This window comes from Phascolarctos cinereus, unplaced genomic scaffold (genome assembly GCF_003287225.1).
Source record: "Phascolarctos cinereus isolate Bilbo 61053 unplaced genomic scaffold, phaCin_HiC Scaffold_5;HRSCAF=322, whole genome shotgun sequence".
Taxonomy (NCBI): Eukaryota; Metazoa; Chordata; class Mammalia; order Diprotodontia; family Phascolarctidae; genus Phascolarctos; species Phascolarctos cinereus.
The window spans coordinates 60,290,196-60,317,587 of record NW_027555958.1 but is presented as its reverse complement, the minus strand read 5'-3'; the positions used below and the strand labels follow the sequence as shown (position 1 = coordinate 60,317,587).

At 38.6% G+C, this 27,392-nt stretch overlaps 1 protein-coding gene across 3 annotated transcripts in view; it reads left to right on the top strand.

Moving 5' to 3' along the window:
* EEIG2 (EEIG family member 2) overlaps positions 1–27,392 on the top strand; it is an 82,030-nt gene that overhangs the window by 34,387 nt on the left and 20,251 nt on the right. For all 3 annotated transcript variants that reach the window (XR_013486880.1, XM_078154983.1, XM_021000422.2), the window contains one exon: positions 6,162–6,208. Coding sequence is in view for 2 of the 3 variants with exons in the window: in XM_078154983.1 (XP_078011109.1) it covers positions 6,162–6,208 (47 nt within the window). In the remaining variant the exon portion in view is untranslated. The remainder of the gene's footprint in view (positions 1–6,161; positions 6,209–27,392) is intronic.

Sequence of the window (27,392 nt, the reverse complement as noted above, 5' to 3'; positions counted from 1 at the left end):
CAAGTTTTACAGAATAAATACTTTTATTAAGGGCTTGAGGACCTAGAGGGCCACAGGTTCCCCACCCCTGAACTATCCATTTTGGTTAAGGTAGCTTCAATTTTGATTCAAATTGAAAAGGAGAAAATGTCAAGAGTAATGTTTGAAGGAGAAATGTTGTGAGACAAAGAATCATAGAAATCTAACCTCCTGTCCAGTGCATGAATCCCCTCTGCAGCATCTCTGAGATGATCAGCTTAGCTTTGCTTAAACATTTCTAAGACAGGAACTCACTACCTCACAAAGCCCATTTCATTTTGGGAGAAAGAGGGCGGTACAAGCTTAGGATTTTGACAGTCTGAGGGACTTCCAGTACAGAAACTCCTTCAGGTGGGTTGGCAATTCATCCGTGACCATCTGAAAGAATTGCCTAGGTCACAGAAAAGTTAACTTTGTCCATGATGTCAGAGGCAGCACTTGAACCCAGCCCTTCCTGAGCTTGAGCCCAGTGCTCTAGCTGCTTGTTGCCTTTCATTTAATTTTTTAAATGGTTGTAATTGTTCTTTTTAATTTTAAGCCAAAATGTGACCCATTGTAACTTCTCTTTAACTCCAAAAAGTAGAACTAGGAACACATAAAATAGGTTTACTATTACCTGACAGATATTCAGATATTCACAAAATAACTATCAAGTCGCTCCTAAGTCTTCTTTTTGAGCCCAGAGAGCTCCATTTCTTCAATCATTTCTTATATAGCAGGATTAACAATTTTCTCTGTAGGACTCTGTTAGATACATTTCATTTTGTCCATTTCTTCGTTAAAATATGGCACCCAGAACTGAACACAGTATTTGTCAGGATAAAGTTACCTATCGCCTCCCTCTGCCTATATACTTCTATTAAGTGTAGTCTCCAGTAAGTTTGTATTAGGTTGTTTTTTTGAAAGCCGTGTCATAAGGTTAACTGATTAAAATTTGTAGTCAACTAAAGTGCCCAGGTCTTTTTCTTGTGAATTGTTGTCTCTCTCATTTTGCATAAGTATAGAACTTGAAATTTCATAGAGATAAATGTAGTCTTGCTAGTTTCGTCCTATTCTATTCCACAAAAAGTTTTTTAAAATCCTAATTCTGCTATCCAGTATATTACCTGTTCCTTTCAGTATTGTCATCTAAAAATTTTATACATTTGCCTTCTATGGCTTCACCCAAGTCACTGATAAACATGTCAAATAGTCCTTTAGTGTTATTAGAAGCTTTCCTTGGGTTGATCTCTATCTACTACCCAACAGTCTTGGGTCTGCTCATTCAGCCAGCTACAAATCAACCAACATCATCTAGTGTCCATTTCTCCATCTTTGTCTACATGAATATTGAGACTGTCTAAGGCCCTGCGGAAATCTCACTGTAATGGCCTTCCCTTCCCAAATGTGGTCTACTAAGAAAATTGATTGAAACTTGAAAGGAAGGATTGGTCCTAAAGATATAAATGAAGGAAAGAAGCTGTAGAATAGAGGGAGAAGACAAACAGAAATACTGTAACTCAAAGAGTTATCGTATGTTATTGTAGGTTATTGTAGCTGTCTAATTTTGAAGATGTGAAAAAGCATGTAATCCTTCTAAGTACATCACACTTTACATAAGAAATAATGGATAGCATAGGAGAAATGGTGACAGAGTGAAAAGTGGAGGAATGATCATTTATAATGTACATTTTTGTACACCTAAGATTGTTTTTTTTTTAGCCTATGGTTATAGAGAAGTACAGAACAAACAAATAGGAACTTAGATTATGGTTTATTTCTGTCTTGACTTTTATATTGGCACTAGATTAGCTTCTCAATCCAGTTTTTCCATATTTCTTAAATGGGAAGAATTTTCTCTGCCTCTGATATTGCGTATATAAAGTATTGTAAGGTAACTGAAAAAAGAAGAAAGACCAAGACGATTTCTGTACCTCAGACCTTGAAGTCTGAGAAATGACATTAAACAGGGATTGTCTTTTTGCCTTTCATTGTATTCTGAGCACTTAGCACAATGCTTAGAAGAGAATGAATATTTAATAAATGCTTATTGACTGACTAATAAAACACCTGTACCTTAACTAAAATTAAAGCTTAAGGCAAACTAAGGAGCAAAAAGCCTACACAAAATACACAAGGAAAGGCAAAAGCTGCTTGGATGAAGCAGATCTTGAATATAGACTTTATAACATCAAATAAAGTAGTAACTGTTTCTTGAATCTATTTAATGTCTATAACTGTCAACATTTTTGTTTCTGTTTATAAAATTGTACTTTAAATTCCTCCATTAAAAAAAAAAGGCAAAGACAGCATATTTGTAAAAATGTTCACATGTTGAAATAGATGACCCAAATGGCCTCTGGGTGCTTTCAATGAATATCGGTTCATAGAAGCTATAGCATTATAAACCTTTTTAGTATTCTCAAGTTGCTGTTAATGGTTCTAACCATTAACCAGTGCTATTAAATGGATTTAAAATTAAGTTATAGGTATCTATAGAGACTATTATTATTCAGTGATTACTTTAAATAAGAGGTAGTGTTGTAAAAGAAGAACACCACATCTGGAGTTGGGAGAGACCTCATTTCAGACCTTGCCTGTGACTTTTATGTATGACAGTGAGCGAATTATTTAACCCCTCTGAGCTTCTGTTTCCTCATCTATAATCAATGAATGGATGTAACACATTTTGCAAACCTTAAAGCTTTACATAAATTTCACCTATGATGATGATGGTGGTGGTAGGGAAGGTAGGAATTGAAGATCTGGAAATGTTACCAGTCACCATTTCCTTATTGATCACTGAGGAGAATACAAAAGGCATGTAAGATAAGATCCCCTCCTTCCCTACAGGAGCTCATAATCTAGTTAGGGAGATAAGACAAACTACTACACGTGGAAAAAGTTGCATAGTAATTCTGGGAAGTATGTGATGAAGTGGTGTGATCAGTGCGCAGGGCCACTCAGGTTTTGCCCTAGGACACCAAAATTTAGAGAACTGACAGCACTTATAGGCCTTTGGCAGCATAAAAACAACTGAACTTAACTCCTTCAGTAACAAAATAGTTAAAGTAGCAAGCAAATAGTTGGCTGCAGAACTGCCAGGTAGAGTGTTGGCCCACCCAGCCTGCCCTGTTCTTCCCTACCCCCACCAGTCTTGATGGTATTTCTCTATCCGTATTTATTATAGATAGGTAGAGTTTGATAGTTTCAGCTCCAACAAGTGCTGGTTGAATCTAGAGAACAGAAAAATAACTGACCTGGAATGGCCAGGGAAGGATTCCTGAAGCAGGTGCTACTTTAGTTGTACTTTAAGTGATGGGTAATATTTGGATATATATGAAAGAAGAGATAAGGAAATTCCAGATGAAGGGAACAGGATGAGCAGAACTTGACGGTTGGGAAAGTGAAGCAGGGCTTGGCTGGAATGCAAAGTTCGTATTAGGGAATAGTAAAGAGAGGGAAACCAAGGAAATATTAAATCTTGCCTCTAGTTAGGGGCAGAAGGACGAAAAGAAAGGAGTGGTCAAAAAAAAAAAACAATAAGAGACGATAGTATGGAAGCTAAGAGTAGAGGATTTCAAGAGAGAATGGAGTTAGTGGTCAATAGTTCATCAAATACAACAGAAATCTCAGGAAGAGTGAAGATTTAAGAGAAACGATTGCATTTGACAAGAAAGAGACCATTGGGGACATTGAGAAATGCATTTTTACTACTGAATTGAAAACTAGATTAAAGACCATTGAAGAAGAAATGAGGAGCAGATTGCCTACAGTATTCACGGTACCACCCACATTGTGTTTGATGCAGAAAATTATTGAGCCCTCCATCTGTGAATCCATCTAGGCTTATAGTTGAAATGAGCCCAGCGACTGAAAGACTGGCTGGGCTGAGGTTGAGGCCTTTTTATACCTGCTGAACTACTCGTACTCAAATCGGGTTCTGTAAATGATCCTCTCTGTGAAGCTGCTCAGCCTCCAGAAGCTAGCTGGAATACTCATGGTGTAGTGGAAAGAGCACTGAAGTGGCGTCAAGAGAATGAGGTTCTGGGGCAGCTAAGTGGCGCAGTGGATAGCGCACCAACCCTGGAGTCAGGAGGACCTGAGTTCAAATCTGGCCTTAGACACATAACACTTACTAGCTGTGTGACCCTGGGCAAGTCACTTAACCCATTGCCTAGCCCCCCAAAACAGTGAGAATGAGGTTCTAATTCAGATTCTACTAAGTGCCTACGACAGTAGGCCACCCGTGACCAGCTAGGAGCTGTACTTTCCTCATCCGTAAAATAAAGGGGTTGGAACTCTAAATTCCTTCTAGCTCTCACATCTTATAACTCTGTAATTCAGTTAAACAGAGGCAGCAGGTGTCAAGAAGTTCAACAGTAAAAGAAGGGAGAGGAAGAAGACTGGGACAAATGGAGACTGACCAATATACAATAATGTCAAATCCCACATACATCATGTTCTAGCTGTGTAAAAATTACTTCTGGAAAGCTTAGACTCTTGTATTATTATAAGTATGGTAGACCAATGCTGCATCCACATGGGAGCAACACAGTTTTGGGGGCAGCATCAGAAAACTGCCTATAAAACTTGCAAGGAGTAGAAGTACTCTAGCATGTTGTAGTATTTCACTTCATGCTATGGGGCAAGAGCATGGACTTGGGGGAGACCTTTGGAGAAGACCGAGCATGGCCAAATAATATCATTATCAAGTCTCCACTTAGGTTTGTCTTTTTTATTGATTATTATGGTCTCTAAAGAATGTTAAAGTAATTGCATTCCGTGTATTTAGTATTTTCTGCCTTTTTGTATTCATTTGCAATTTCTTTGTGCTTTAATAGTCAGTTTTTGTAAATGTGCCATTTTAAGTGATTCCATTATAAGCCTTTTAGGTCTGATTTCTCCAGTAATTTGTTTAATTCTCTACTTTATCTTTTGTTTATCCTCTTGAAAGAAGAAGATTAAAGTCTCCTCCCTATTATTGTATTATGAATGACTTTTTGCTGTTCAGTTAATTTTTTCTTTATGCTAAGTTTAGTGTTAGTTGGTGTGTTGTCTATAGTTTTTGTTTATCTGTTGGTAAGTAAACATTTTTAAGGACATACTATGTGCCAGGCACTATGCTAATCTCTGGGGATACTAATGCAAGTAAAAACAAAGACAGTCCCTGCCCTCAAAGACCTTACAATCTAATGGGGGAAGCTGCAAAGGCAGAATGGAGGAGAGAGGAAGAGGAGGTCTCCTTACTGGGGAAAAGAGATGGAGAAGTCCAAAGTAGTGTAGCTGGTGAGAAATAGGGACAAGTTTGTGCTGAGATTCCTTCAAAAGAGGCCCTGAAACCCATGACCCTGCCCTTCAGTTAGACTGTCTAGCTTTGCTTTGTCCTAGTTTTGCTTTGTCTGATAGCATGATGGCAAATGCTACTTTTTTGTTTGTTTTTTGTTTTAGGCAGTGGGGTTAAGTGACTTGCCCAGGGTCACACAGCTAGTAAGTATTATGTGTCTGAGGCTGAATTTGAACTCAGTTCCTCCTGAATCCAGGGCTGGTGCTCTATCCACCGCACCACCTAGCTGCCCCTAAATGCTACTTTTTTGGATTCACCTGATGCATAGCAAATTTTGTTCCACCTTCTCATTTTTATTCTATGTATGACTTTGCTTTGTAGATATTTTTCTTATAAGCAATAAATTATGAAATTTTGTTTTCTTATCTAATATGTCACTCTTTTTGTTTTATTGGATTGTTTAATGCATTCACATTTAGAGTTATAAGAGTCAACTTTCTTTTTTCCTCCAATATTGTCTTTCCTGAATTAAGTTTTTTGAAGGATTTTCTATTCCTCTTCTTCTTTTAAGTCATTACTTTGTTCCTATGCTTAGTTTTTCTTAATCAGTTCTAAGGCATGCACAGGCAAAGGAAAGCATTGACTCAGATAACTGGAAGAAAATTTGCTGGTGGAATATCTGTCTTTGTTTTATTCCTCTGTACTCCCACCTCTGAGTCTGTTAAGTTTTTAACATTAAATTTCATGTTTATCGATACCAAAATGTATTTTCAATATAAAGCAGTCATTTAATTGGCTTAGTGTAATGAACATAATTTAACGAAGCTCTCTGTATAATAGATGCTTCTTTTAAAACATTTGCTTTTGTCATCCTTAGGTCTTGATCAGCATGCAGCTCATGTCTGGTGATCCGTGTTTTAAAACGTAAGTTTATGCACAATAAGGGCAGTGGGATTTCTACTGAAGTATTAATAATGAATAATGTGTCTGAAGTTTATACTTAAATTTTTATGATGTGTACAACTAAAAAAAATTAAGGAATATTTAAGGAAACTCACTTTAAAAAATAATTTTGTTTTATATTGAGCTGATAGGTCTTTTGTCTTTTCAAAATGGTTTCCTTTGATTTACCTTTAAAATACCTCTTACAGATTCCTACCCTTGTCAGTGTATGAAGGACCATTCTGACAATAAGAGCTGTCTGAAAGTGAAATGGACTTTTTTTGTGAACTGAGATAGTAGACACTCAAGAATGAGTGAAATGAAATTCTTTCGTTTTTTAAGCACTTACCATATAACAGGCACTGTGCTAAGCACTGGGGATACAAAAACCACCCTTACCCTTGAGGAGCTTATATTCTAATAGGAGAAGACAAATAAAATGCATATAATACATATGTATATGTATGTGTATATGTGTGTGTATATAGGCATATATACACACATACATACATACATACATACATACATACATACATACATACATACATACATAAAATAAAATGCATAGGATTTCAAAGGAGTTCCTTTTTATTGAAATCAGAATGTTAAAATAAATTCCCAGGCTGCAGGTTCAAAACCCCTGGTTCTGGGGAGACACAAGGGAGTGACAGCCAGGAAGGAGCCTACAGCAGTGCCTGGTGACCGAAGTCACAGAGCAAATGATTACTACTGCCTTTCCAGGAATGCTGATGTTGATTTGATACTTAAAAAGTATCTTTTGAACTGAAGTCGTTTTTCCCCCCATCAGGGGAAGTGTTCAAGCACAGAATGGTCCACTGCTTGTGGAGGGGATTCCCAGAACATTGTTGTAAAAAACAAACTTACAGGTCCTGTGTTAAGAACCTCTGGTCTAGACACATTTTCTCTATACACTTACTTAGATTTCAGAGAAGATAATATGATTCCAAGATAAGAGAAATACTTACTTAGGAATGCTTATAGTATATATTTAGAGAGAGAGCATGGTAAAGTGAATAGAGAGCCTACTTTAGCGTCTAGAATGCCTACATTAAAGTCCTGTATCTAAAACATACTGGCTGAATGACCTGGTCAGGGCAAGTCATTTTTTATGCTCTCAATGCCCCCTAGCAATTCTCTTAAAAGTAAAAAATGTAAAAGAGTTGATCTGAATTGACAGAGAGAATTTCCTCACTGAAATTTCCTTCCACCAGTGAAATCACAGATCTAGACTTTCTTTCCTCACTCAAACTCCCCTCGGACCCTGTGAATAATGCGTAGCTTTCCTGTACTTGGATGGATTTGTGATTTTGTTGATAATAATAGTGATTGCGAATATTTATATGGTGCCTACCCTGTGCCAGGCACCGTGTTGAATGCTTTACAAGTATCATCTCCTTTGATGCTCACAACAACTCCGAGAGGTAGGTGCTGTTCTCCTCGTTTTATAGATAAGGAAACTGAGGCAAGCAAAGGTTAAGTAGTTCTGTCAGGGCCACACAGCTAGTAAGATGTTTCTGCCACCAGTACAAGTCGTAACTGTGCTCATTCAATACAGTTCTTGTTTGTGTCTGTTCATAAGTCTTCCATAGAGGACGGTGGTACCAGAGACCTTCCTTTGGATCCGAGTATGGTACTAAAGATGCCCATCCTTTAGCCTTCACCCTATGACCAGAACACCTTTTTTTTTCCCAGTTATACATGTTCTACATGGGGTCTCTTCTACTACTGCTTACTACACACACAACAATAACGGCCATTTAAAAAATAGGTGTCATGTCCTCTTGCTAGAATTGTAAGCTTCATGAGGGTAGTACCTTGACATATCTAAATTTCATTTCACTGTGTTTCTAACACAGTGCTCTGTGCACCATAGGACCTTAACACATGTTTCAGTTGCCTCTTGTGAGAATTTATACATCAGAACCTTAAAAATGTATTTCTTATTATCACCTAATTTATTTTGTTTCAATTCAGTTAACCAGTTCAGCCCTAATCTCCAGTCACTTGGGTTCATAACATCATAGACGTCATCGTCTCATACCTCTCCTATACCCTCTCTTTCCTGTCAGTTCCCTAGCCTCTTCAACTTCACCCTGACAATATCTTTTGCATCCATCCCCTTCTGTCGGCTCACAGGGATCCTATTGCACCTTCCTTCAAGTGTCACACCACCCATGTGAGCCGTGTTGTTGTTAATCCTCTCTCCCTTTTTGGATTATCTTGTATTCTTTCTTCTCTCTTCCCCCGTCCCTGCTAGAATTTGTTTCTTAAATACAGGAGCTATTTCTCCTCTTTGCTTCTGTATTCCCATTGCTTGCACATGTTAAATCATTTTGATTCAATTCAACACACATTTATTAACCAAGTTTTTCCAGTACTTTGTAGTATAAAGATCATTCTCCTTGGCAGACGAAAGAACAGTTGAATAGTTCTGAGGGCTGGAATTGTAATCAGGAAAAACAGGTTCAAATTTTTCCTCTGATGCTTGTGAACTGCAGGTATAGCTCAGAGCAAATCGTTTGACTTCTGGGAAAGTTAATACCTTTGGTGCCCTGGAGAAGGGGGAGGGGTAGCTTGCTGAACTCTTTTCAGATCTGCTCATCCCTCTTTGGTGTCTGCCTGTTACCCAGCTTTAACTTGTGGCTCTAAGAAGCTGTAGCGTGAGCAATGGCCACACCGTTGTGGTAAAACCATCTCAGCAGACGAGCTAAACCAGGTTGAGGGTAATCAACAGACCTCAAACCTGTCGGTGAGTTAAGGGGACTGTCCACCCCAAACGTGTGAAGACTTCCCCCAGCAGAATGAAGAGCTGAAAACATTTTGTTCTAGTGGCCATGAAGGCAACTGAAGCAGGTGCTGTGCAGCCGTCAGAGCTTGGTCAGCCATCAAAGAGGCCAAGGTCATCCACTGCATCCTGGGCCATCCCTGGTCATCTTGACTTTTGTCTTGCCACTGGGCTTTGATTCTGGAAGAGAGAGTGAAGTTGATGATTTTGTGTAGCTCTGCTTCATTTAAATCCAGTTCACATGTAAATCAAGATATCACCTGTGATGTCATTGGTCCTCTTCAAAAACAAAGGACTAAACTACAGCCTAATTCATAGTGTTATTTGTGAAAATCAAATGAAACAATGTATTTCAAATCATTGTTTAAATGTCAGTTATTATCGTCCCATCTACCCTGAATACCAGTTCCATACTTTCTTTGATCTTCATCTTGCTCCAAACAGTAATTTTGTGAAACCCTTCTTCATTGTCCTTAGCATTTATCACAGCCTAGGACTTCTCTTGGGCTTTTGTATTGCTCACATTTTTATAGCATCCAGTAGCATTGTTGCTTACCCACCCTGTTTTCAATAGCTCTGTGTGCTTTTTTTTTTTTAAGGCAATTGCGGTTAAATTGCCCAGGGTCACACAGCTAGTGTCAAGTGTTTGGTCTGAGGCTGGATTTGAACTCAGGTCCTCCTGACTTCAGGGCCAGTGTACTATCTACTGCGCCACCTACCTGCCCCACTGTGTATGCCTTTTTAAAAACAAATTTGTCAGTGAAATTTTTTTGCAGCCTGCAATTCCTCCTTATTGTCCAGAATCCGTAGGACCAAAGTAATAGTTTCCCTCATTGCAGCCACTTTTCAAATAATGAAACTATCATCAAGGCAAGTCAAGAATCAGTCATCTCTTTTGCTTTTATAAGAGAGAGAGAAAAGGGAACTGTGAGGGAGAGAGAGGGAGGGAAAAGGAAGGGAGGGAGTAGAGAGGAGAGGAAAGAAGAGCACACTATGGAAGACTGGGAAATGTTAGGATAGTTGAAGTCCAGATCACTGCTATATAATATGAAGTGATTATATATGTATCTATCTATAAATAACATTTTAAAGTTTGCGAAACAGTTTTTGTCTCTTCTTATTTGATTTACACAGCAACCCTGAAATGTGTTACAGGCATTATTGTTCTCACTTTATTGTTGTTTATCCGTCCTTTTCCAAAAGGACCGGTGACGTCACAGGTGAGGTCTTGACTATTGAAATCCGCGAATTGGATTTCAGTGAGGCAGAGGTGCACAAAGTCACCAGCCTCACTCTCTCTTCCAGAGTCAAGACATGCTAGTTCTCCTTGAGCGTCCCATACAGCCCTCCCACTTTATAGATGAGGACACTAAGGCTCAGGGAGGCTGAATGACTGGGGAGGATCAAAGAGAGGTTTCGACCCCAGGGCTTCCTAACTCCACGTCCAGCACTCTGTCCACAATGGCCTGCTGCCTCTAAGTTAGGCTGCTTTGTCAGTTTCGTGACCCCCTTCTGGCACTCACTGTTCATTTCCTCATGATCTGTGGTATATTCCCGCAGTAGTCTCACAGCTGTTTCTCTGTCCTTGGATCCTTACACACATACTCTCTCCACTCTTTCATTTGTGCCATCTTTATAGGAGCCTGTCTTCTTGATATTCTGATCTGTTTCTTTTCAATATCTTTTTCAAAACCATTTGGAATTGGGATTTCTGATGCAAGATATCATTATAGGTATTTTTGACAAAACAATGCTGTAGTTAAGATTAACCAAGGAAGGGCTGACTCATACAGAGCTTTTAAGTGTCCTTAATACTATAGGACCTTTAGAACTCATCATGAACTGCTATATCTATGTATCCCAAAAGTCATGTTGTTTTAAAAAAAAAACCTGAAGCTCAGAAACTACAAGTTGAGTGCTTAACGGCATCACTGTATTCTTGACTTTATTTTAGGAAGATGGTTTAATACTTTGATATGTTAAGGATGCAGTGAATTAAAGGAAGTTTTTTTCCCCTAAAATTCTTAAACTAATTTCTGAAGCCTCCATTTAAGTTTTACTCTAGTGCTTTGTTGTTGTGTGGACCTGATCTTGGGTTCTTAAAGGTTAGGAAAGTGTAGCTCAGCCTCTGCTGGGACTTAACAAGATGGAAAGACATTGAGTAAAGGCCCAGAGATAGTCATCTGAGGACCAGCCTGCCTACTGTCAGTGTGAAGAGCTCCAGCACCAGTTGACCCTTGGGACCTGCTACGGATTGCAATCTAAATTAGTAGTGTCAAAAGTCAATTTTCTGGAGATTTAAGCACAATGTGTTTTGCCTGAAATGATGTTTTCTTTATGAAAAATGTTAAAAATCCACTATAGACCAGATCACAAAGTCTCAAATTCTCTTAGCCACTTCAGAGAAATTATGATGCAGCTTTCCATTTGGTAACAACAGCTGTCTGACAAATTATCTCCAAATGGTTTTGTGAAATCTGTGGCATGATTTTCTAGCACTTCTTTTTTTTTTTGTGAGGGCAATTAGGGTTAAGTGACTTGCCCAGAGTCACACAGCTAGTGTTATGTGTCTGAGACCAGATTTGAACTCAGGTCCTTCTGATTCCAGGGCCAGTGCTCTATTCACCGCGCCGCCTAGCTGCCCCCGATTTTCTAGCACTTCTTAAAAGCCATGTAGCATTTTATATATTCAACTAGATCAGGCCAAATTTAAGCACAAGTGGATTCAATAATTGTGCTTTTTTTTTTCCCATTTAGCTCCTTGAAGAATGAAACCATATTGAGTGTTATTCAGCTTTTAAATTTAAACATTAATTTGTTCTTGGAGATTAATATCCTGTGCAGGCATAGCATTTCTCACAGGTTTGTAGTAGTTCGATTTTTGCGTTAGTTAAGCATTAAATTCATTTAGTGCCCCTTCAAATCAGTAAAAGGTAGGCATAGAGATTTCTTTTATTCAGTACAAATAGTTTCCAAGGCAAGGAGTTCAGTCAACAGCTGCTCCAGTTCACCTATTGCTTTTTGACACTTTGGGATTAAACAGAAACCACTGCAGTGTAACTTTCCCCCACTTTCAGCTTGCTGAAAAGGATAGATGGATAAGTTATATATTCACTGTAGGATTAAAACATTTGTTTCTTAAGGGTTAGTATTGCAGAAAAGCTGTGTCCCATCCAAAATGTTTCTGCAGCTTATCAGTTCCTCTTTCCTACCAGATAACTTTTTCAGATCCTCTGTAAAATCTATTTCTCAGATTTTCTATATCACGCTCTTTTTTTTTGGGGGGGGGCTAGGCAATGGGGTTAAGTGACTTGCCTGGGGTCACACAGCTAGTAAGTGTTATATGTCTGAGTCTGGATTTGAACTCAGGTCCTCAATCCAGGTCCAGTGCTCTATCCACTGCACCACCTAGCTGCCCCTATATCACACTTTTTAAAGATCTGTTACACACTTGTATGTTTTCAAGAGGGAAGTTCTTTAATTTAGTTAAACATTTATTAAACATCCCCGTATATACAGAAAATCATACCAAGTACTTCAGCTCTGGAGGGAAAAGGGGAAGGACTCAGAAATTACTAGGACAGGTCCCTGCCTCCTTCATTAAGCTTAGAGTTTAAAAGGGGATGTGATATATGCAAATGTGTATAATATAAAATAATACCTTAAGAGGAATAGAAAATACTATTGAAGTTCAAGGTTGGGACTGCTAGGAACATCAGGAAACTCTGCTCAATTCAATGAGTTTTTTTTTAACCACTAACTACTTATAGTGCCCTCCGTATGTACTACCAGCTAATAAGGCTTCATATAGAGGGTTACATTTGAGCTGAGCTTCAAAGAACAGGTAAATTTCTAACAGATGTGTGTGGTGAGGGTTTCAGTATTGAGAATGATGTGAATAAAGGCATGGAGTCATGCGAGTATGGGGCGTGTACTATGAGGGCAGGTACTGGTTTGGCTGCAGCTCAGATAAGTATGTGGTGAGTGTAGTATTAGATAAAGCCAGAACCAGACTATAGAAGGCACGCAAGGCTTTTAAGTTTAACTGTTTCTTACCTTCCTTTTTCTTCCCTCTTCTACAATAAAATATATAAAGAACACTCCCAAGTGTTCAATTCTGTAAGATTCTGATAGTTGATAATAGTTAGGATTTATATAGTATGTTACCATTTGCAGAGCATTTTACAGGTAACTCCCATTTGATCCTGAAAACAACCCTGTAAGGGGCAGCTAGGTAGCACAATAGAATGCCCAGCCTAGAATCAGGAAAATCTGAGTTCAAATGTGGCCCCAGACACTTATTTGCTTTCTGATCATGGGCAAGGCATTTATCCTCTGTTTGCTTCAGTTTGCTCATCTGTAAAATAGGAATATTAATAGCCCCTAACTCCCAGGGTTGTTATGCGGGATTAAATGAGATAGTAATTGTAAAGCACTTAGGATAATGCCTGGCATATAGTAAATGTGATATAAATGTTAGCTGCTGTGGTGGTGGTGATGGTGATAATAATAATGTTGTTGTAGTTGCTGTTATTCCCATTTTATAAATGAGGAAACTGAGGCTGAGAGAGATTAAATGACTTGTCCAGGGTCACACAGCTAATAAATCTCTAAGGGAAGATTTGAACTCAAGTCTTCCTGACTCCAAGGCCAACATTCTACCCACTGCATCAGTATGGAATTACACTTATTTTAAGGTATACAACAAACATCTTGGGGCCTTGAGATAAGAAGGGTTTAAGGTGATCCCCCCCCCAAAAAAAATTATTTGGATTAGGGAAAATTTTATTATGTGTCATTGTGAAATTATTGTTTCATTTTATACATTTGAATTTTAGGACACTGGGTTGTCGTCCTACCCAAATTGTCTTCCTGTGCACAGAAGTAAAAAAACTGCTATTGTCAGACTAATTTCTCAAAAGTTATAATGTTTTTTGGCGCTTGAGTAGGGGGCAGCATGATGTGTGGGAGGAGCTCTGAACCCAGAGTCAGAGGACCTGGATTCTGGTTCATCTGTGCTCCTGATTCTTGTGAGGCCTTGAGCAAATCACTCAGCCTCTCAAAGCCTCCGTTTTATCAGTTGTAAAATGGGAATAATATTACTTAGCTGACAAGGTTGTTATAAGAATCAAAATAATAGTGTATGTGAAAGCAACTTAAAAACTTTGAAGCATTACCACCAATGTATGTAAGACATTCTTGTCATGTAGCACCTTTTCTTCCTTTAAAATTCTGTTCCCTTACAAGGACCTGAGCTTCTAAAAAGTTAAGAATCAGAAAAATCTAATTGTTTCTTCCTTCAAATTATGTTTGATCTAATTGTTTTGCTACCATATTGGAATTTTGAGCAAACTAAACTTTTCTCTTCTCACAGAACTAGGTTTTACCTGGTTGATTGAATATGAACCACCCTCTTATATTTATTAATAATTGCTAGATTCAGTCCTCTGAAACCAAGCCTTTGTTTTTTTGGGTGGGACAAATTCTTTGTACTTCTCTATCCTAGCATCTGCACTACCGTGGTTATTCCTTAATTGTAGTCATCAAATGAGGAGTTGTTCAGTGAGTAGTTGAGAGGAGGCAAGCTGTTTCAGGGCTATAGCCATATAAAGAATATCGGATAACTGCAGTTATGAATCAGAGCCAGATGTTCTCATCCCATCTCCCTTTAATGAAATAGAAATATGATGTATATATTCTGTGAAAACATTTTTCTTATGTTTCTTTCACACTTTTGACATAGGTAAACTTGAGTATTTTGCATATTAGATTATATACTTCAACTCTATTTGAGATAGAAATAAATGTGAGTTAACTGAGCTTTACATTATTTCAGCAATATTCATAAGATTATAGTATGTTGGTATGCAGAATTAGAATTGAAATATTTTATAAATAAAAGATAAAACATGAAAATACTGGACAAACAGTAGTGAGTTTTCTTTAGAAAAATTGTTGGAGTTACTAAATGTACTGTAAGAAACCATGCGTACATAATTCTAATCTTTAAGAAAATGGCAAGCATGAGCCTCATTCATGAGAGAATTGAAAGGGTCTTTACTAATAGTAGTAAACAGAATCATAGCTAAAAATTATATTCCTAGAGTTAAAATAATATCTTCAATATCAACTACAAATATAATTTGCTACTTCCCACATAGTACATGAATGATAGCATAATGAAATGTGAGGATGGTGTTGGTTTTATATAATATTTGAGGAGTAGTCAGTTACTAATGTAAAATTCACCGGTTCGTAATGTAGTTTCTCATCTTGTTCTCTCTGCAAATTTGCTGTGGACTTTGGAGAGTTTGAAGTGAGACAAGAATTTTTATGCTATCCTTGCATGGACCTGTGACCTCATCAGTGTGGGTACTCCCTCATTGCAGTGCAGATGTCAGTCCATCCTGGGTGATTTGTCCTCCTTTAAACCTTTCATGGTGGTTGACTTGATGTGCTGAAGGTCTTCCTCTGTCTCTTGACGTCGTATGGATACCAGTTGATGTGGATGTCCTTTAGCTACTTCTCATTGCATGTCCAGCCAGGCTTTTTTTTTTTCCAGTTATGTCTTTATAATGAAACTCTTTATTCTGATCAGCTACTAAGACTGTTCATTTTAGTTACTCAGTATTAAGAACAGAGATTTTAAGGTAATTTTTTTTCCATTGTAGATTCTCTTTTTTTTAAACTGCAGAATCATTCTGTAAATGAATTTGCTAAAATTATACCTGATAATTTTATTATTTTTTATTCTAGTGACTGTAATTTGCCAAGTCACTCTCTTTATTCACATCACCACTAAAAAAAAATACTGTATGTTGTGATTTGAATAGTAGGTCGTGTTTTATTCTCACGACAATTCCATGCTATCCAGTGCCCCAGTGTTATTTCATAAAAATAATGAAATGGATTTTCTCCTTTTTTCAGTGCTTATGTTTATATGTGCTAAAAAGTTAAGAACAAAAGAAGGAATGTGATTAAAAATAAACAACTTAGGAAAGGTATCACAAGGGATATATGAAGTAATGAATCACTCATACAAATTAAGAACCAAAGACTGAATTAAATGTTGTCTTAAATTAATAGAATCCTTCATCACATTGCTACATTTTTTCCTACTTAGTTTCTTTATGGGCTACTGTTCTTTTTCATTTGAGTGATTTTTCTAGTGATGGACTCTATGGAGTGCAAGAGCCTGAGAAATTTTCATCAAGGACTTCTAATCAGTCAGGTTTAAAAATGGGATTAGATCCCAGGTTTTCTGACTTCCATCACTGACATTTTCTATAAGATCATGCTGCCTCATTGAATAATTTTTTTTTCTATTTTGAGAAAATAATGGGTACAACAGGATTTTTTTAAAATGAGCACAGAGATAAATAAATAAATGATGAGTACAGCAGTTTAATGACCACCATTTTATATATCATTCTATGAAGGTTTGAAAGGAAATACAATCTGACTTCCCATGTATTAGAAAATAAAAACATTTTATCTATACTCTGCTTGATGCCTAGGAAAACAAAACAAAACAATTTTTAATATATCTATCAAGGATATCCTGAATCACTGTACCTGCATGCTGTGGTTAGCCAAGAATGCAGACATCTGTAATGGAAAGGAATTTGTTTGATAAATCTTTGGAAGCACATGACCTCAAGGACAGTCAGGCAGTTGAACTGTGTTTTGGAAACTTGGGGGTTTACTTTTTGAGTCACAAGATTTATTGCATGTCATTTATACTGATAACAGTGAGTAATCCCAGAGCCTTAGAAAAGTACGAGTCAGAATTTGTTCCATGCTCTTTTTTTCTCCATCTCTACACACAGGAATTCATTCAAATTGAGTTTCCCCCGCCCCAGGTCTGACGCAGATTTCCATGACTACTACTTGGACCTAGTGTCTGGTACCTCCTATGTTAGAGACCATTTCTGTCTGTCTTTTGGGGTGATCACAACCTAGATTTGAACCCAAGGCTCACCTGTCTCCAAGTCCAGCACTGTTTCCATCAGACCACTAGACCATCGTGCCTGGGGGGGGTCTCTCCTTTACAGGATCTTTCATTCCTGCATAGAATATATTCAGGATCATAGAATCCTAGCTTTAGAGCTGGAAGGCACCTCAGAGATCATTTAGTCCAATCTACTCCTTTTACAGAAGAAGAAACTGAGACCCACAGAGCAAAGTGACTTGCCTCAAGTCACACGGGTATCAGGCGGCAGAGCAAGACTTTGAATTCAGGCCTTCTGCCTCTAATCCAGCAGGCTTTGTCATCCCATACACTGGGCCAGACCTGCATGGGTGTGTTCTGTTGATCTGTGGTGGAGCCACCAGAATTCTTATGTGTAGAATGTCTTGAACAATTCCTCCCAGTAGGCTGGCCTGGCATAACCACAGCATTGTCCTTTGGGCCTCCTGAGGCAGGATGAGGGAGAGAGATGATCTGAAACCACCCCTTTTCTTGCTGGGGTAGGGGTAGTCCCTCCAATTTGATTGGTAGATAACCCTTCCTAGATGTATGAGCCTTCTTATTATGTATGACTGTGTCTTTTATCGCTAGATCAGATCAATGAAATTTAGACACAGTTGAGTTGTGAAATTTGGGGGGCCATAACCACCCTTACATGGGTATCTGGGGGCATAGCACATTCACTGATTATCTCAGCCTAGAATAAGCACCCGTGGAAAATTGAAGTGGTTGTGGGGAAATAGCACCCACTTTATTGGTTTGATTTGGGGAGGGGTATAATGGAAGTTCTTTTGATCTCAGTAGATTTTAGTTCCCTCATCTGTAAAGTAAAAGAGTTAGACTAAATTATTTTTAGGTACCTTCCCACTCCAGATCTATGATCCTTTGATGCTGCTCTGGAGTACTAGGCCTCAAATGCTACTGTAAATGTCCACAGTACTTTATCCATGATTGTGTCATTCTTTTTAGATGCTGATAGCTTCCATACATACAGGGCCAGAGTACCTGAGGAGAGGTACCAGCTTAGGATAGGATACTCCATTGCCATCTCAACTCTTGTTTACCATGAGTCTGGATGTCATGGCACTGAGACATTGACCAATCATCATTTAAACTCCCTAAAGGTACTTTCTTTAGGTAGTAGTCCAACAGAAGGTCTTTGGTTACTTGAGCAAATTCATAAAGGATATGGTCAGAGCTGGAACAATTGGGGTAGAACAGTAATTGCAATATCTAAACTTAATAAATTGTTCTTTGTAACTACAGGGAGCTCCCATTGCAATATTTCTTCTGGCCATCACATGGCCATTCCAATGTACAACATTCCTTTCCCCTGACCCATTACTTAATAAGTTCCAGGAATCCCATTTCCTCTTGTACAGAATTACACTTATACGAATTTGTGAGCAGGTGACTCTGGTGCAGGTACTGGAGGATGCCTTTTACCAAGGTGCTGGCCAGGGTCCCATGAGGTCAAAATATAATCAAGGTAGACTACTATGCCTCATCCAGCAAGTTCTGAAAGATCTGAGTTCATGTCATTCTAGAAAACCTCAGGGTTATTATGCATTCCAAATGACATCTATTTCTATAACCCTAATTCCAAGCTGCCTCTGATATGGGACTACTCATTTTTCCTTACGAAGAATTTCAAAGAGACTGAAGCATATATATACTTGTTGGAAGGTACTGTCTATGTATTCTACTACTTTATCTGTTAGTGGCACTCAGACACCCCAGATATGTCATAGGCCATTGTTCTGTACCTTTGGAATTTTTTCAGCAGTGGGCAAAAAGAATGTTAGTTGGGTAAATCCCACTGACTAAACAACAGTTTTCTTGAGAGTGAGAAAGAGGTTTCAGCAAAGAGGTGGCGTTTGAGTAGGGCTTCAAAGGATGGATAGGAATTCATTCAGTGAGGAGGGGGAAAGGAAGGCATTCCAAGCCAACAGATGCAAAAGGGTGGGAAAGTCCAGTGTGTGTTCATAGAATAGTCCACTTTACCAATAACATAAGGAGTATGTGGAGGCCAATCATTGGGAAAGCTTTCTTATAATGGGTTGACATCTTCCAGCCTTTAACTACTGTTTCTTGGCTCTAGCTCTCCACAGAATTAGGTCCAATGACACTGTTTAAAACATCTCAAAGCAGATGTGTGAAAGTGGACAACCACTGGGTTTGAGTAACAGCTCTTCTACTCACCATTTGAGGCCCTGGACAAGTCACTTCACCTCTTTGGGCCCCGATTTCCTCATCTGTAAAAATGAGGGGTTTGTGCTCATGCTTCTTAAACTGGGAGTTAAGAAGTGCTGAAGAGGTCATGAGTGGAGAAAGTTTAAGAAGCTCTAGTAAATAAATTCAGTGTGCATCTCACTCTGAATCTGATTCCTCTAACTACTCTCTTTTCTAGCAAAACATCCCTAGTTCCTTTAACCATATGATATATGCCATAAATTCTAGGTTTTCAAAGTTATTCTGGACACATTCTGTGGTGGTAATGTTCTTAAAATGTCAAACCTAGATGTGGTCTGACTCCTACAAAGATCAAGGGACCCTTCATTTCCTTTGCAATTCCCCATGGAAAAGCATTAGGTAAAGGGGGCATGCTAGTATAAAAGGAACATTATAAATTGGTTGGATAAAGTTAAATTTGTAGGACTTTGTGATTAAATTTGGTTATAATGTATTAATGATTGTACTGCAAAATGATGTTGGCTCAGGCATCTTTTAATGAAAGGTGACCCCGATTCCCCCTTTAGATGCTACTTATCATTTCTGACTTCTCAGCTCTAAGATCTAGATTTATAATGATTGATTATGGTTTGCATATATGATAAGTGTAACTTTACTTGAGCAAGAATTTCAGCTACAATTCTGACTCACCTTATTTCATGAAGGCTTCAGATAGTGTATGAGACCCATTTATCCACAGCCCTACAAGTAAAGCTAGGAGAAACCATGGGTACCCTCTAGCAGTAACTGTCAGTATTTAGGTCTAGAATACTGTACTTCAGGAGGGATCTGCAGTGACAGAGAACACAATCCTTAGGGGCAGGATCGCTACTCTGCATGTAGGAAATGCCTGTCCAGCCTAGCTGCACACCTCTATCTATGGGTTGGATGGAGATGGAGTGTGGGGGTAGGTGGGAGGGGAACAGGGTGGGGACACACAGTACTTCATTGAGTACTGCCAAGAAATTCCTGACTGGTTTATAGATTTCCCCGGGTTCATTGGCCAGCTGAAGTTATTCTTTGACTTGTGTCCTCGGGAATTCCATGTCAAGAACACCAAGGTAGCTTTCTTATCCTTGAACTATGGGGTAGACCACCATCAGGCCTTACTTCCTGGGTGGCCATTCCCTGATAACAGACTTTGAAAGCTACTGAAGGAACTTTACAAGTTATTAATATCCTAATCTGCCAGTCAATAGATACGTGGTTCAGGCAGGGGAAGGATCCCACTGTAGAACATGCCAGCATTTCTACATTTTGGCTCAGAACCTCCAGGGAGACCAGCATACATAAATGGGCCATTATCTGAGGAATACTTGGTAGATGTAGTCTAGGATGAATTGGGTAAAATAGGACCAGCAAAGACTCTCTACTGGCTCTCATCAAACAGTGTATTTCAGCATGTGGGTAGGTTGACAGCAGCCTTCTTGTGAGTTACATATCCCTTGACTGCCAACCGTCAGGCCCAAATCGCTCAATCCAGAAAGACCCACGAAGCTTAAGGGGGTAGAGTGACCCAAATTGAACCTAGCTAAAATAGGGCCTAGAGCATTGAGGAGGAGGTATGTTTGTTTTGTAGTCTGCCAGCCCCCACTTAAAGGCACACAGAGATAGGAAAACATATGTATTCCACAGAAGAGGCCCACTATCAGAAGCAGACCTTCATTCTCCTTTGGTCTCTGGTAATCCAGAATAACATTGTTCCTGCTCCTCCTCCTACCAGGAGGCCACCTACTCCAAGTCCAGGCTTTGGTGGACATGGGAGTCTCCACCACCTTTTTATACACAGAACATAGCCGTGACTGAACCTGTAGATAGTGGCCATCAGCACAGTTAGCTCTTATGACTGGGCTAACTCAGTAAATTCAATCCTCATGATCCCGAGTTGGGAGAACATGAGAAATACCTATCTTAGACATAAAAGTCTCCTGTATATACTTTCAGTTGTTCTGGGGGATCAGTACCTAGCTTGGCATAATCCAGACAATTCTTATGGCGTAGAGATGATTTTTATCCTACTATACAACTGGCTGGAAGAGTTACAGGGAAGGCTAAGGGGCTACTTCTTTAGAACTAGGTACCACACACTGCCATATCAGTACCAGAAGTTACAAAGTGTTTATAATACCACTGAGGGGAGTGGTTGTCTCCACAAAGATCATAGGGAGTCTGTGATTAATTTGGTTATCAGTGCCCCTGCCTAAGGAAGAAACATTAGAGAACTGTATCTATGGCCATATCTATATATCTGTCACTTGTGGGGGAAAAGAAAAATAGAGGTCTAACAGCCTGATAATAATGGCAATGCCATTACTGTATGAGATCAGCACCCTTTGCCCTTTATCTTTGAATTGTTATAATTTTCCCTCTGACTACAGTAGTAGATTTAGCTGAAGGATTGTCTTTTCAGAGTGCTGGTCTTTTCCCTCTCCTCCTGTTGGGTAAAAGAACACACAAGAGCTCCTCTGCTCTATCCTGGTGGTTGTACAGGAGGCCTTGTTGCGCATATGCCAAGAAATGTTTGGTAAATAATTTCTATTCTCCTCTCAGGAGTATTTGTCTTATATCTTTAGGGGCTATTGTTATTGAGGATTATATTGTCATTTTACATATGTCATTTTGGTGAGCTTGTATGTTTGTTACTGAGCTACAAATTCCCCGACTGTCCACGTGCTCCAGTTCAAACTGATTTTGTCTTATTTCCTCATATAAATTATAATCTCCTTGAGAATAGGAACAGTGTTTGACAAATAGTAATATTTGTCTATATACTTTCTCTCTAAACACGGCATTGGTCCAGGTCAGTTTTGGAAATGACAGTCATTTTGCCAAGTAATCAGCAGCCATTTGTTGAACACCTGCTATGTGCCAACCCACTGTGGTCAGTTTTTTAAAAAGACACTTAAGACACATTCTTTGCCCTCAAGGAGGTCATAATATAACTGGTCAGATAAGAACATGGGGACGAATAAAAATGCACACAAGGTAGTATATAAATTCCAAGTGAGTGGTACAAGCAGTAAGTGCTCTAGTTCAGAGGAGGAGACAACTTCCAGATGAATGATGAGAGAAGGCTTTATGGAGAACTGGGACTTCAACTGGATTTTGGAAGATGGACATGATTTAAATGGAAAGGAGAGGGGACAGCTAAGTGGCGCAGTGAATAGGGCACCAAAGTCAGGAGGGCCTGAGTTCAAATCTGGCCTCAGACCAAACACTTAGTAGCTGTGTGACCCTGGGCAAGTCACTTAACCCCAATTGCCTAAAAATCAAAATAAATTTTAAATAAATTTTAAAAAAATAGAAAGGAGAGGGTGAGTCTACTGAAGGGAAAACCCCATGCATAGAGGCAAGAAAAACAGGTGCTCTTGAAGGATAATGAATAAGCCAGCATAGCTGGAATGGAAGTTGTGTGCAAGGAAGTCGTGGAAGATTACCTTGACAAGATAAGTTGGGCCCAGATTGTGGATGGATTTCAGTATAAGCCTAAGAAATTTAGACTTTTTTTTTTAGTAAACAATGGGGGAGCCATACATTTTAGATCAGAGGAACAGCATAATGAAAGTGTTATATATTATAATTGGAAATGTACAGTGGAGGTCAGGAGAGAGATCAGGACTAGAGATATTAATTTGAAATTCATCCCCAAAGACATTAATATTTAGAAGAAACCCAGGACCTCTATGAACACAATTACAAAACACTTTTCACACAAATAAAATCAGATCTAAATAATTGGAAAAACATCAGTTGCTCATGGGTAGGCCGAGCTAATATAATAAAAATGACAATCCTACCTAAGCCAATTTACTTATTCAATGCCATACCAATCAAACTACCAAAAAATTATTTTATAGAGTCAGAAAAAAATAATAACAAGATTCATTTGGAAAAACAAAAGGTCCAGAATATCAAAGGAACTAATGAAAAGAAATGCAGGGGAAGGTGGCCTAGCAATTCCAGATCTTAAATTGTATTGTAAAGCAGCAATCCTCAAAACTGGTTGGTACTGGCTAAGAAATAGGGAGGTGGATCAGTGGAATAGGTTAAATATGCAAGACATAGTAGTCAATGACTATAGTAATCCATTATTTGATAAACCCAAAGCTTCTGGGATAAGAACCCACTCTTTGAAAAAAATTGCTGGGAAAACTGGAAAAGAGTATGGCAGAAACTAGACATAGACCCAAATCTCACACCATATACCAAAATAAAGTCAAAATGGGTTCATAACTTAGATGTAAAGGCTGATACCATAAGTAAACTGGGAGAACAAGGAATAGTTTACCTGTCAGATCTATGGAGAGCAGAAGAATTCATGACCAAACAGGAGATAGAGAACATTATGAAAAGCAAAATGGATAATTTTGATTACAGTAAATTGAAAAGTTTTTGCACAAACAAAGCCAATGCAACTAAGATTAGAAGGAAGGTAGAAAATTGGGAAACAATTTTTACAACCAGTCTCTCTGATAAAGGCCTCATTTCTAAAATATATAGAGAATTAAGACAAATTTATAAGAACACAAGCCATTCCCAATTGATAAATGGTCAAAGGATATGAACAGACAGTTCTCAGATGAAGAAATTAAAGCCATCTATAGTCATATGAAAAAATGCTCTAAATCGTTATTGATTAGAGAAATGCAAATCAAAACAACTCTGAGGTACCACATCACACCTATCAGATTGGCCAACATGACAAAACAGGAAAATGATAAATGTTGGAGAAGATGTGGGAAAATTGAACACTAATACATTGTTGGTGGAGTTGTGAAATGATCCAACCATTTTGGAGAACAATTTGGAACTATGCCCAAAGGGCTACAAAAATGTGCATACCCTTTGATCCAGCAATAGCACTTCTAGGGCTGTATCCCGAAGAGATCAAACAAATGGGAAAAGGACCCACATGTACAAAAATATGCATAGGACCTCTTTTTGTGGTGGCAAAGAATTGGAAATTGAGAGGATGCCCATCAATTGGGGAATGGCTGAGCAAGTTGTGGTATATGAATGTAATGGAATACTATTGTGCTATAAGAAATGATGAACAGGCTGACTTCAGAAAAACCTGGAAAGACTTATGTGGTCTGATGCTGAGTGAAGTGAGCAGATCTAAGAGGACTTTGTACACAATAACAGCCACGTTATGCAATGACTAATATTGTTAAACTTACAGCATTACAAGGTCTAAGACATCTCCAGAGGCCTCAGGATGGAAAATGCTGTCCACATCCAAAGAAAGAACTATGGAAGTCGAATCGCTCTCACTTATTTTTACCTTCTGTTGAGTTTTGTTTCATCTTTCTGATGGTTCCTCCTATTGGTTTTAATTTTCACTTACTAATTCACTAATGTGAAAATGTGTTTAATAGGAATGTAAATGTAAAGCCTATATCAGATTGTACGCCATCTTGGGGAGAGTTGGGGGGAGGAAAGGGGAGAAAAACTTTCAACTCAAAAGCGTATGGAAGTGATTGTTGATAAATCAAAATAAATTAATAAAATTTTAAAAAATATATTTAGAAGAATAGGTGAGATTTCTGACAGAGCACTGAGAGAAATGAGAGACAAGAGGAGGAAGATGAGCCAGTAAGGAAGACAGAAAAATGATGAGGGGTAACAAATGACAATAATAATAGCACATAATTGCATAATACGTTAAGGTTTTTGAAGTCTTTTACTCACAACAACCCTAAAAGGGAAAAATATACTTTTCCATTTTACAGATGAGGAAATCGTGGGATGGAGATTAAATAACTGGCCCATGATCAAACAGCTAGTAAATCTCAAAGCTGAGATTCAGATGCAGATTGTCTGACTCCACATCAACACTTTCTGTTACATCATGCTGATTTTTAGTAACGAGAGACATTTTATGTATGTGTGTATACATATATGTGTATATAGAAAATGTTTGTATAAAAGCATATATGGTAATATCTGTATGTAGGGAGACATTTTTATATTCACACACCTAGAACCTTAGGAAGTTCTTTACATGAATAACTCATTTGATCTGCATAGCAACACTGGAAGGTAAAATATACCCATTTTGTATATGAAGATAATATTTGAACTAAAAGGACCAGGCTAGTGATTGTCTTGGAAAATAAAGAAGGAAAAAGTTTTAGCAAGGAGGAGGTAATTAATAGTATCAGCTATAGAAAGGTCAAGAATAGTAAAGACTGAGGCAAGATGACCAAATTTGGTAACTAAGAGGCTGATGGCCTGAAAGGACAACAGTTTCAGCACTATGGCAGAAGTGGAAGAAAGATTGCAGGGAGTTAAGGAGAGAATTGTTTATTTTAGAACTAAAGTTAACTGAAGTAGACCACTTGTCGAGGAAGGTTAGTAATAATAGGAAAGAAAGGTAAAACTGTAGTTATAGGGGATTGTTTCCAGTGAATGTTTATTGGAGATTAAGAATAGTGAACGAATGAAAAAGCATTTTAAGTATTTAATATGTACCAAGCACTGTGTTAAGTGGGTGGCTAGGTGGCGCCATGGATAAGAGCACTGGGCCTATATTCATGAAGACCTGAGTTCCAGCGTGACCTTATGCACTAGCTGTGTAGCCCTAGGCAAATCACCTAACCCTCTTTACCTCAGTTTCCTCATCTGTAAAATGAGCTGGAGAAGGAAATGGCAAACCACTCCAGTGTCTTTGCCAAGAAAATCCCAAATGGGGTCACCTGAAGCAGTAACACCATACTAACTAAGCCCTTTGTGTACAAACACAGAAGTGAAGACAGTTCTTGGTCTAAAGCAGCTTACATTCTGATGGGGGGAAATTATACCACATAGGGGAATGTTGGCCTGGAAGGTTTATTTTGGTTTTGAAAGTTCTCAGGATAGTGAATGGAAAGGGAGTGGGGAGTGTAAAAACACATACTTTACAGGAGCAAGGATAGAACTGATTTTCTTATGGTTGCAGAAGGGTCAAGGAGAAAGGATGAGGGGTAGAGGTGGGGGATGAAGATAGGGGATACAAATGCCATGGTATGATAGCTGGTGAGGAGAAGACAGATGAGTTAAGAAAATATTGAAGATGCTGTGAGGAGGAAGGATTGTTTATAGAGTGAAATCAAAAGAGTCTGGAAGGGACAGAATTGAAGGCACAGTCAAATGAATATGTCGGCTTTGAAAAAGGAGTGATATCACTTCCTCTAAGACAAGAGGAGAGAGAGGCTGGTTTTGAAGCCAGATATATTTAAGAATAGAATGGGAATATGAGAGCATTCATGTCTGACTTAGATCTTCTCAGTAAAACAGGAGGCCAAAATATTTGTCAATAAAAGTGAGAATTGACGGAGGAAGGTATTCAAGAGACTTGAGCAGTATACTGCAGAATAAGCAAAAAATTAATAAGTGCTAAGGCTTCTTATTTTCTACAGGTAAAATAACAGGATGAGGCTACCTTTTCATTTAAAAAAACCCTCCATAGCCCTGTATTTGCAAAGAGATGATAAGGAACCAATTGGTCCAGTAAAACTTACAGTTGGAAGGGACCTCCGAGGCCATCTAGTCCAACCTGCATCTAAACAAGAATCCCCTCTAATGGGATTCAACAAGCAGGGATCCAGTGAATCAGCAAGCATTTATTAAGCTCCTAATTTGTACCAAGCATTGTGCTAAGCATCAGGGAGACAAAAAGCAAAAACAGCCCTTTACATTCTTTCATTCTAATGGGGAGCCAAAGTACGTAAATACAAAACAGATAGAGTAAATACAAGGTAAACCTAGAAAAGAAAGCACTAGCAGCCGGGGAGACGAAGAGCAGCCTCTTGCCAAAACTGAGGTTTGAGCTGAGTCTTAAAGGGAGCCTGAGATTCTAAGAGGCAGAGGTGAGGAGGGAAAACATTCCTGGCAGGGAAGACAGTAGAAAGGCACAGACACATGAGATAGCATCCCAGGTGGAGAACAGCAAGTAGACCACTATGGTTGGACCTTAGATTACATGGAAGGAAGCAGTGTGTTAGAAGGCTAGGAGGAGACCATGCTTTAAAGAGCTGTACATGCCAAAGGGAAGGGTTTATGTTTTATTTTTAGGGTTATAGAGAGCCATTGGAATTTATTAAATAGGGAAGTAACATGGTAAGACCAGAAAACCACTTGGCCAGCAGTTTGGAGATAGATTGAAGTGCATAAAGATT